This window comes from Ananas comosus, linkage group 12 (assembly GCF_001540865.1).
Source record: "Ananas comosus cultivar F153 linkage group 12, ASM154086v1, whole genome shotgun sequence".
NCBI lineage: Eukaryota > Viridiplantae > Streptophyta > Magnoliopsida > Poales > Bromeliaceae > Ananas > Ananas comosus.
The window spans coordinates 6,298,297-6,309,982 of record NC_033632.1 but is presented as its reverse complement, the minus strand read 5'-3'; the positions used below and the strand labels follow the sequence as shown (position 1 = coordinate 6,309,982).

Below are 11,686 nucleotides of genomic sequence, written 5' to 3'. Positions count from 1 at the left end.
AATAGTAGTGGCGCATAATGTAATCACCTCCTCAAATTAAGTGACCTCTATATACAGAGAGAGAGAGAGAGTTGAGCTGGAAAGCTATCAGTAGCAAATGGGTTCTATTACCATCTATTTATTTTTCATAATGAAGTCTCAAAATCGACGATCGGTATCGTTGAACATGATTTATACCATTTGAAGTATCTAAAAACTAAATTTCAAATCTTTTCGACATCATTGGCCTAATGGTCAATACATTTTAAAATTTATAATTTTAATGGTCAATATTAGACGTTTTTTCATTTAACGGCGTAAAGATATTCAAATTAATTCAATTTTGATTAGAAAATTATTTAAAATTATTTAAACAATATCTAAACTCTTGATCTTGATTACAAGACTCCTATTATCAATTTTTAAAAATATTTATTTTCAGCCGTTCATTTTTGTGTCTACCTGATGGACAAGAGAACAATATAAAAAAAGTATAAAATTTGGTTTCTAGATGTATCAAATAGTATAAATCATATTCAATAGTATTGATCGTCGATTTGTAGGTTCCATCATAAAAAATAAATGGGTGGCAACGGAGCTCGTTTGTTAGTAATAGCATTCCAGCTCCTCTCTCTCTCTCTCTCTCTCTCTCTCTCTCTCTCTCTCTCTCTCTATATATATATATATATATATATATATGCACACTCATTGTGTCTTGCTATGTGGCAAGAGCTGTAGGGCTTCCATGAGAGAGTTCTTGAGCCTGCCCAAATGGGGCTTCACGTTTTGCTTGTCCAAGTAAACAGTTTTGAGTGCATCCCACCCTTGCTTGTGTATTGAGTAGGGGTCCTTCAACACAGGGTGATCAGGTGGGTACTGCTCACTCAGTGTGGTCTCATCCAACTGTATCATGTACTCCATGTAGTGGATCTCCATCTCCTCCGAGGGCTCCTTGAATGTGGCTTTGGCTAGCCACTCTAGTCCACCGTACGGCACCACCTGCATGCTCGATCGAGTCACAAAATGTTAAAATATATATTATTCTCTACGTTGTCCTGTTGCATATAGTGATCCATCGAGTTGTTATTATAATAAATCAAACTTAATTAACTCTCCCGTACGTGCTCTATTAATTAATATTCCTATCTTAATTTTTTAGGCCAGGGCAAAAAAAAAAAAAAAAAAAAAGAAAAAAAAAAAAAAAAAAAAAAAATGATTGTTCGAGTACATGCGTATATACGTACCTGAATAAGTACTGCTCCAGCGGGGAGGAACACCATATTAGTTAGGCCGGCACCATGGACGCCAAGCATCACGTCGGCGGAGTTCACAAGCCGCGCGAACTTGGCGACGTCGGTGTTCATGTCGGGCTCCCCGACCCGGACGTCGAACCCGAGGCTCGACGCCATGTCTGCCATCCGTTGCTCGTTCAGGAACGTCCGCGAGTTCTTTCGCGAGATGATCAGCAGCCGCGGTTTTCGCCTCACGTCCCACTTGTCTTCGCTCGGCGCCGCCGCCGCCCTCTCCAGACCAAATGCATCCCTGAGCACCTTCTTAAAGTCCACGACGGAGTACCTGCATTAATTTTCGCAAACAGATCGATCCCGTAGAAAACACACCCTAACAAGTCTTCGAGCAGGTACTGATACCATGTTACCAAAAAGACTCAAATTCTATATATACCGGCATATATATATTATAATATATATCGTACGTACCCGGATGGAGCTTTGGATGGATCCACGCCGAGCTCCTTGTGGAACGTCGGCCCGACAATAACCCGATCGAAGCACCGCACCTCGCGATCGCCGTCGACGTCGATAATCTCATAGTTGCTCAGCTGCTTGAAGATCAAGATGAACTTGTTCACCCACCAGGACTTCAAGCTGCTGACCAGGAACTGCACCTCCCCACGAAACTGATAGGAGGTGATAAAAACCGGAACCAGAACGTCGGTGTAGTCGTGGAAGAGGTTGCCGGTGAAGCCGCCGTTGGAGAAGACGAGCGCGGGGACGGAGCTGTTGACGGTGCACTCGGGGGGCGTCGGCGTCGCGGCGGCGCTCCCGGCGCCGGAGAAGAAGGGCTTGATGGACCATTGCTTCACGTAGTCGAGGGCGAAGGGGTCGTGTTTGCGTGCGTAGGGTTTTATCTTCCACTCCTGCTGCATGGGGTATACGTACACGGTTTGCGAGGCGCCATGCACGCGGATGTCGCCCCGTGCTTCGCACGTGTCGGAGCGCCGGCTCGATTCGTAGCACACGGGCTTGCTCAGGTCCACCACGTGCGAATTGGACGCGTCCGCGTCCTCTGGTATCAATTATATATAAATATATTCTTCATCAATTATATTGTGGCATGTTTGATGGTAAAAATTTGTTTAGAAATAATGAATGAAGCGGCTAGCAATGCTACCTTTTTTCGAAAAAAAAAAAATTTGTTTAGAAATAATATCGTAATTTCACATTGAAATGATGGTTCAAAGGAAAAAAAAATCATTCTTATATTTATATGCAATGCGAATTTATTTGATGGGATGTTATTATTCTTGCATATATAAAATTATTTTGATAGAAAAAAGAGTCACAATTTATTAATTAATGAGATAGATTTACACAATTTGGTCACTATTTAGTTAGTGAATTTGACTAAATTTAGCAACTCTAATAAGCGAAAAATTCTAGAATGCAACGGGTATATTAGTGACGTGGCATAACAAACTAATCAAATTAATCATTTTAAGAATATATGTCCCATCATGATTGTAAAAAGTATTTTTATTGTACTTTTGTTTGAAAAGAAGGAATGTGATTGGCTTGTTATTGATGACGTGGTGCAAGTGTGACAGCGTAGAATTCCTCCTAATAAGCACTGCTACATATACAGAGAGAGAGAGTTCAGCTAGGTATTATTAATAGTACATATTACTTAATTACTTTTCCACCGTTGGATTATTAGTATTACACCATCCACCCACTCAATCCTAGACATCTAACGGATGCCAAGTAAATAATATTATACTATTAATAATATTCTAGCACAACTCTCTCTCTCTCTATATATATAGTCCGACTATGATACTTTCGGAAGCATCATTCATATGGTGTTTTTAATTTTTTAACTCTTAGTCAATCTTTTTTATCATTTCTAGTTCTTGGATTAATATTAATCTTCTAGCAGGACTAGTAAATCCTAGGAGGGACTACTATCATCCCAACTCTAAATTTTTCATCTAAGGGTCAAAGAGTTGAAAGAACCAACTCTTTTTTTATACTTTTGAAAACATCGTAGCTCTACACCTATATATANATATATCTTAATATTATTTTCCTTGTATAAAAAGTTGTTTATAATAATATTGTTGATGTGTTTACAGACTAACATGATATTTTATAAATTGTGAATGTACTAATAAAAAAGGTCAACATTGTGAGCGAAGCATATTTTTTGTGGACTAACACTATCCAAAAATAAGTAATGCTTATCGTTGAGTCTAGTCAAAATCATGCAATGAACAAACATAATTAATTTGCTATAAATTGTGATTTGTTGACAACACAACCTTAATTTGTTAAAAACCAATGGGAAATGATTTGAAGAGGTCTATTAATTCTTCTCGATCGGCTATGTTAAATATCCACATCCATTAAATATTGGCCAAACTTAGTGATTAAATAGTAATTAACTAAATTCAATAAACCCATCCATCAATGCATGCTAACTAAATTCAGCATCACCACTTCTTAGCTACTAAATTACGATGCTTTTATAAATCTTTCTCTTTCTAAATCAATTAACTATCCAGATAAAGTATGGGTGCATGATTAACTCTTGAACCAAATAAATTTTCATAAGTATATATAATTACGAGGTCGCATGCATGTATTATTCCAAACTTCATTTACTTTTCAATGTACACTAGGCCTATAAATTAAAGCTATCGAGGCATGTTGATTATTCCACGGGGACAAATCACTGCAAAGGCATATGCTTATCGCATTTTGTGCGAGGCGTTGCATTAATTAAGGCGCGTGTAGCCGTTGTATTAATTAACTAAGGAATGCAGTAAATAATAATAGTTAATAAAAGTTCAACGGCTACACGTATTTGAATCTCGAATTCAAATAATTCATATTTATATTTATGGTATATTTTATCTAATCAGTCTTTTACTCTTAGATCGAGCTTGTTTGGTTCATCTATTTTAGACTCTGGAATCTAAATGACATTCATAGATTCTGATAGTTGTTGTTTGTTTTATATAAATTGAATTCTGATTTTCGATTTACTCTACAATGGAAATGACACAATCCATTTATAGTCCAATTTGTCCTTGACTCGTGGATTAGCTCATTTCAGAGTAAACTAGTCAAAGCCCCTCTCTCACAAACACCTCTATTGATCTCCTCTTTTTTTCATCGCTCTTCTCTCCCTTAGTCAAAACTCTCTGTCAAAATCCTAGATGTCCTATTTGATCATTATGATTTTCATTTTTATAATATATCAAATACTTTTAGATGATTCATCATTTTATTTCTCATTCCAATACAATCCAATTTTATTTTCCATTCTCATCCAATCACGAACCAAATATGCCCCTTAGTTATGTATCCAAGTTTAATTTATTTAATCATAAATGAGAATTTTGCGATGTTTCCTTAGGGAGTGCTTGGTTTTCCAGAAAGTATCCCACAAAATAAATTTCTAGTTGGAAAAATATTTTTTCTCTATTTCGCAAGACAAAAGCCGTGGAAAATGAATATTTTTCATGAGAATTTGTTTTTCTTTTTTTTGAAAATAGCTTTTATACTTTTCCGACAAACTAAACACACCCTCAGATGAAAGGTTTCAGGCACAAACCTGTTTCTGTAGATTCATCTGCGTCATCTGTCGCCATCTTCAAGCTCTCTACTGCAAACTTCATATCCCCAGTAGTCCCTGCAGTTACTCGTAGTACATCATCCTTAATTAGGAACTAAACTTAATTACGACAATTTAAAAAATTAATTATTGAATTTGCATCTCGATCTAGTAAATCATGCATGCTTATAATCCTGAATCGTGATTCACACATCTTTACCATAGAGGATTGTTAACAATTAAATATTATTTTTAGTTTTCTCAAAACAATGGATATATGGTAATTCCAAATATCAAAATTGATAGAAAGAAAATATTGTTGATAGCTTCTTATCTCATACAGAACTCTTACAAATTCTCTATAAACTATTATATATATAAAGACTATTTTTTTCCCTCCAGTAGTTCAATTCATTCTGGGTTTAGAGAGCACAGTATTAATGATAGCTTGTAGAAACCTAATTTTGGAGCGCTTATGACAGGTTATTATAAAATATATTTAAATTCGACACCATGCCGCAAAAAGCAGCTCTCAAACAAGATACTTTTGAGCTAGCAGGTATACTATTAACCGTTTGTTTCTAAATATTTTAACACATTCCAGGGTTTAATTGTAATGGAGGTCAGAGGTGTCTGCGAACTTCTCTTAGGGAACCGCTCCCAAGGGGCAACAATAAAAGATATGACTAAAATCGCAGCCTATTGGTAGATGATGTAGCAAGAAAAAAAATAACGTAATTCTTATAAACCAATCTTTTGATCCCCTAATATCTATTAGACGAATTTGGGCGTGGATAGAAAATGGGTTGAGTTTTGTAGCTCTTAGTGACTTGATTTGATTGAGGAATGTAATCAATTTATTCTTTGTTTCTGTTTTTGTTTTTGTCTTTTTTGTTCTAGTTGCTTTTATCTTTTCTAAGGCCGTATTGCCTTTAACTTCTATAACTAAATTTATATATCAAATGAATGAAACAAATAACATGCTACTTTTATCTAAAAAACAAGGACATTTCTATTTAACACTTGTATATTAGAGAGAGAGAGAGAGAGAGAGAGAGAGAGAGAGAGAGAACCTGTGAAAAAACGGGACTTGATGATCGAGAGGACGCAAAGGAACAATAGCATGCATCCTATGATGACCAAATTCCCTGCCCTTCTAGGCTCTCCCCTGGAGTAACCCCTTTGGCTCTTCATCTCCCTTCTCTCTCTCTCTCTCTCTCTCTCTCTCTCTCTCTCTCTCTCTCTCTNTCTCTCTCTCTCTCTCTCTAAAATTTCTTGATGTTCTTCTTCAACCTATTTTCATCTTATAGCTTGTAAGCTGGATCTCCAGTTTTTTAAATGTGGAAAGCATATATAGAATATAGTGACTCCACAATATGATTGACATTGTGGCAGCCACTACCATAGCATGTTGAACCCAGAATTTGCATCAACAACTTGATCACCATATATATAATAATATGTATAAGCAGGGATTTATATATATAGTTTCTGGTTTGCTCCTGAAATTAAATATATTTTAATATATAGGTATGTCCTATCGATATATTCTAATTAAAATGATATTTATCTTAATTATCTTATGTTTTGTTTTTAGCACGCTATCCGTTTCGTTTATTTTTTAAAAAATAAATTTAGCTAAAAATATGAATCAATTAGGATTCGAACTTGAAATCTCAGATATCAACCACCAAGTACTTTGCCACTTGCGCTAGCTAGAAACGATCAGTAATTATCTTATGTTTTGTTCCCTCGTAAATTCTTTGGTTTAATTATTAATAATTATTATTTGTTGGATTATATGGAGTTATATTCAATGGAGTTTTTGCCACTAGCTACAACCAAAAGTTAATAGTGTTAAATATAAAAATATTTAAACATCGTTCTCTATAAATTTAAGTTAGAGTATAGATGTAGCTTCGTATTATTTAATATGGTATCAGAATAGAAAATTATGATGGGTTCGAATCACTCCAGACTCTTAACATTATTAATTTTTTTTATTTAATTTAAGTCCACCTCATGAGCTTAACGAAAAGTCTTGAGTCTAGACGTGAAAGAAAGTGTTAAACATAAAAATATTTAAACACCGTTTTTTACAAAATTAAACTTAATTTTAGAGTACAACGGTTATTTTCTATTATTTAACAAATAGGAGGATTTGTATACTATTGTACATAGCCTGTGTAAAAAAATTAATACCTTCGCTCTTGAGATGTACATCTCTGTCACGATTTTTCTGCCATGTTTTCCAGAATAGGAGGGAGCAGACCTCTAAAGTACTTTTGAAAACTGTTTAGAGAGTCTTTTTGTAGCGTCCTCACATCTGGTAAAAAACTAATTCTGATTAGAATATATGAGGCCTACACTCTAATAAAATTAACTGAACTTAAGTATTTTGGGCTTGTGGTTTGAATTTAACAAGTTATTATTGCTAGCGAATAGGGATGCAAATGGATCCGGGTTGGTGGAGCTCCCACCCCGATCCGCCCCGACTGGGGCGATAAGTGGGAATAAAAAATATGAAAAAATATAACTCATTCCCATCCACCAACTAATTAGAGCGGGAGGCGAGAGACCTTTTTCTTCCTTCAATCAGTCTTGATTCGTCAAAAATCCGCTCCCGCCCCGATCCCCCCGAATGGGCGGTAAGTGGGAGCAAAATATAAATAAAATATAAAATATAACACGTTCCGAATCCGCGCCGTCCTGACAAAAATGGAGCAAGAGGTGGGGTAACCCTCCCGCCCCGGATCCGCCCCGTTTGCATCCCTACTAGCTGGTCAGATCGTTACAATTAGTATTAAAAACGAATACTAGCCGGAAGTGTGAGAGATAAGTGCTATACGGGACAAAGTGCTACACCAACGGATTTGGTAGTTAGGAGCCACCTTTTGAACCCGTAGGAGCCATCTCTAGGATTTCACATCGCCTGGTAATTTTAATCTGCATTTGTGATCTGGTTTGAACCTGACGAGGACATCGGGGTCCAAATATAGAGAGTTTGTAAGGTTGATTAGATTCATTGGAATATATGAGGCTTATACGCTAATAATAATAGCCGGACTTAAGCATTTTGGACCGGTTGTTTGGCCATAACAAATTATTATTGCTAACAGGTCGGATCGTTACACTTTTTGTTCTTAACTAGTACTGACCGTCCCTAGAGCAAGTGACAAAGGGCTTGGTAGTTGGTACCCGATACCCAAGTTCGAATCCTAATTGATTCATATTTCCAGCTAAGTTTATTTCTAAATAAAATAAACGAAGCGGGTAGTGTACTACCTATTTCTCAAAAAAAAAAAAAAAACAAAATTTTAACTAGTGAAGATAAATATTAGAAAGGAATGAAAATGGTTGGCTTTTTCTTTAGACAAAAAAAAAAATGAGCATTACAAATCCATAGAGAGGTGGCTGTTAAATTGATTAGTGTGCTAGTTGAGTTACACCTTAATTTGAACGTGTTGCTTGCATTTGAGAATCTTCAAGGCAAATAATTAATAATGAGCAATGAAGTTGAAAATTCTCTCTCTCTCTCTCTCTCTCTCTCTCTCTCTCTCTCTATCTCTCTCATGCGATGTGAGTCATTTGGTTTGTGATAGCCACGACAGCTCAACTCTTCTAGTCTGATGTGGTTAAGGTATGCTATTAATAACTAATAAATTATAAACTTTAAAAAAATTTTAACTTTAGACTTTAATTAACCTCCTAGCTAGCGGCTTAGCCCATTTTCAGTTTGCTACCCTATGGTTTTGGCTTCGATCATTTCGCTATTAAGACTTGTTGTTCAGTAGAGTATATATTAAAGTGATAAAATTTATAAATCATAGGACAGTAAAAAAAAAAATATATTTTACAAATTACAAGAGGGTTTTGTGAAAATGCAAACTAGTAAAATACTAAATTTGGTATTCATGGTTTGTCAAAATATATCAGGTTTATTTATTTTGATATTTTAGTCTATCACTTAATGACAGGTCTCTACAATACTACAAACGAATATATACATAGGATAGCAAAATAAAATTGTTTCAATCACATAATGACAAATATTAATGTAGAGTTACTTTTTGCATATGTAGACACCTAAAACGCGCGTCCTCATAGGTAATTTGGTCACTTACTTTCAATTTGGACGAGCGCTAACTAATTTTCTTTTAATTATATATTTGTGATTTCCTATTTTTAAATTCTTTGATTAAGTTATTCTCATTAATTAAATTAAAATTTTATTTTTGCTTTGCTATAGCTAAACGGAGCTGTCCATTTTATGAATTCCTAAAAAAATTTAAAAAACCAACTTAAATTAAGATAATTTAACGTTGAGTAGGAGTTGATAAAAAATAGGGGTTAATTAATTACACCATAGTCTCCAACCTTTGCACTAATTTTCACTTGAATCTCCAACCTTTTTTTTTTTTACAATTGAGTCTCTAATTTTTTGATTTTATTATAATTACGTACCAACCGTTAAAAAAACTATTAAAATTAACGGAATCGCCACATCAGCGCCTATTTGGCATCCTTTTACATGTTAATTTAGGTCCCTAAACTTTGTACGTTTTTCATTTTAGTCTCTAAAAATAAAAATTTAAAATTTAAAATTTAAATTCAAAAATAATATTAAAATTAAAATTTTAAACTTACGAGAAATTCGAATTTTGAATTTGAATTTAAAACTGAATTAAAATTTTGAATTGAAATTCAAATTATAAATTTAAATTTTTAATTGAATCTAAATTTTCAATTCAAACTTAAAATTTTGATTTTGATTTTGATTTTGATATTTCAATTTACATTTAAAATAAAAGTTTTGAAACCGAATTTTAAATTTAAAATCTGAATTTAAATTTAAAATCATATTCAAAATTTTGATTTTAAATTTTAAATTTGAATTCAAAATTTAAATTTGAATTTAAGATTTGATTTCAATTCTAAATTTGAATTTAAACTTTGAATTCAAATTCATATTTTGAATTTGAAATTTCAAATTGAAGTTTGAAATTAAATTAGAATTTAGAATTCGAAATGTGAATTTGAATTTAAAATTAAAAATTTAAAATTAAATACAAAATTGGAATTTGAATTCCAATTTAAATTTGAATCCAAAATCAAATTTTAAATTTTAAATTTAAATCTTAAATTAATTTTTTTTAATTTATAAATTTAATGAGTTAATTACACCATTGGTCCCCAACTTTTGCATCGTTTTTCAATTTGTTTTCCAATCTTTTTTTTTTTTTTTGCAATTCGCTGACACAGCGCCATCGTGGCGCTAACACGACGCCTCCGTGACGCTGACATGGCGCCTCCGTGGCAGTGACATGGTGTTAATGTGGCATTTTCCGTCAATTTTAACACCTATCTAACGGCTATGACTTAATTGTAATGAAATCAAGAGATTAGGAACTTGATTGCAAAAAAAAAAATTAGGAACCAAATTGAAAAAATAGTGTAAAGGTTAGGAACCATTGGTGTAATTAACCCTAAAAAATAGTAAAGATGCATGCATCGTCTATTTCAAAAGGCCTATTGTCAAGGGCGAAATCCTGACAACACATTTCCGCTTGCTTTTTAATTTCTTCATGAACTTTTGCATAGAGCCCTAGACCAATAACACTGCAAAGAAGCTGGAGGGGCTCAAGCTTGATTTTTTTAATGGCACACTCAGAAGATCGAACTTCTGTCCGCATTAGACTGTCCTTTTTGTTGGCTTAAATAGGTCATTATCCTGCCCTATGACGGAGAGGTCAGGTTGGGCTGAATCACATTCGAAATGACGTGAAACTGGGTTGGGCCAAGTTATGTTCGAAGTAGCGTGAGGCTGGTTGGGCCGAGTCACAATCGAAACTCATAGGCATTATATCTATACATTTTAAATAAATTACTTGCGTATTTCTAACAAATCATGCTTTTGGGATTAACGGTCGGCGCCCACCAATGATTCGACAAGTGGTATCCGAGTTAGAGATCACGGGTTTTAATTCCCGTATGTTGCAAATTTGTGCAGATGATAGAGAGGGAATTGTTGGCTTAAATGGGCTAACATCCTACCCTGTGGCGGGAGGCCAGGTTGGGCCGAGTCACGCTCGAAATGATGTGAGACTGGATTTGGCAGAGTCATATTCAAAGTAGCGTAAGGCTAGTTAGGTTGTGGGCGTTGTATCTATACGCTTTATGTAAATTGATCGGTTTGATCTTTTGGGATCAATGGTTAACGCCAACGATCCGACACTTCTGATAAGTAACAACCATTTACCTGTAGATATATGATATCACTGGAGATTTTCTCATGTGCACTCTAACTAGTATTTGTTGGATTTTATCCAATAATAAATTTTGATGATAACAAACAAATATTGGATTTAATTTGTTACTTAGCAATTTCAGGTTATAGTTGAATTTAAAGTGGCTCAAGCTGAACCGGAATCAATTAAATTATTCAAATTGGCCCGGACAAGATCAAATTGTACTAAATTGGATGCAAGTGCCATTACAATAATTTGGAGGACTTCTTTGCAATTATCGGATTTGAGCCAGTCAACCTAGTCAAGTTGTTCAATGCACCTTTTGGGTTTAATTTGTGCTTAATGTCAAATTAGCCATTATTTTAATATGGTATGAAAGTGATTTTATGTATGGTATAAATTCAAACATGATTTTATTATGGTATGAATTTGAAAATGTGAAATATGATATAAATGTATTTTACAAGTTTGGTATTATTTCAAAAGCTTTTACAAATGTGGAATGAATTCAAAAAGTTTTCATTTGTAGTACTAATTTAAAAGGATTTTACAAATTTGGTATAATTTCAAATGAGCTTTTCAATATAGTAATATTTCAAATA

The 11,686-nt window shown here is 34.2% G+C and overlaps 1 protein-coding gene across 1 annotated transcript; it reads right to left on the bottom strand.

The window, feature by feature from the left end:
- Positions 632-6,077, bottom strand: LOC109718788 (protein O-linked-mannose beta-1,4-N-acetylglucosaminyltransferase 2-like). The gene is made up of 5 exons (XM_020245186.1): positions 5,910-6,077; positions 4,837-4,914; positions 1,698-2,286; positions 1,224-1,554; positions 632-978 (listed from the first exon to the last, which is right to left on the bottom strand). The coding sequence occupies exons 1-5, from the start codon at positions 6,028-6,030 to the stop codon at positions 685-687; spliced, it is 1,413 nt and encodes a 470-aa protein (XP_020100775.1). The 5' UTR covers positions 6,031-6,077; the 3' UTR covers positions 632-684.

Bases quoted from the DNA above. Each gene is read 5' to 3' on its own strand.
- LOC109718788 (XM_020245186.1), bottom strand. From the start codon at position 6,030: ATGAAGAGCCAAAGGGGTTACTCCAGGGGAGAGCCTAGAAGGGCAGGG. The intron at 2,287-4,836 runs GTTTGTGCCTGA...AATTGATACCAG, and splicing joins AGATGAATCTACAGAAACAG to AGGACGCGGACGCGTCCAAT. The intron at 1,555-1,697 runs GTACGTACGATA...AAATTAATGCAG, and splicing joins CCATCCAAAGCTCCATCCGG to GTACTCCGTCGTGGACTTTA.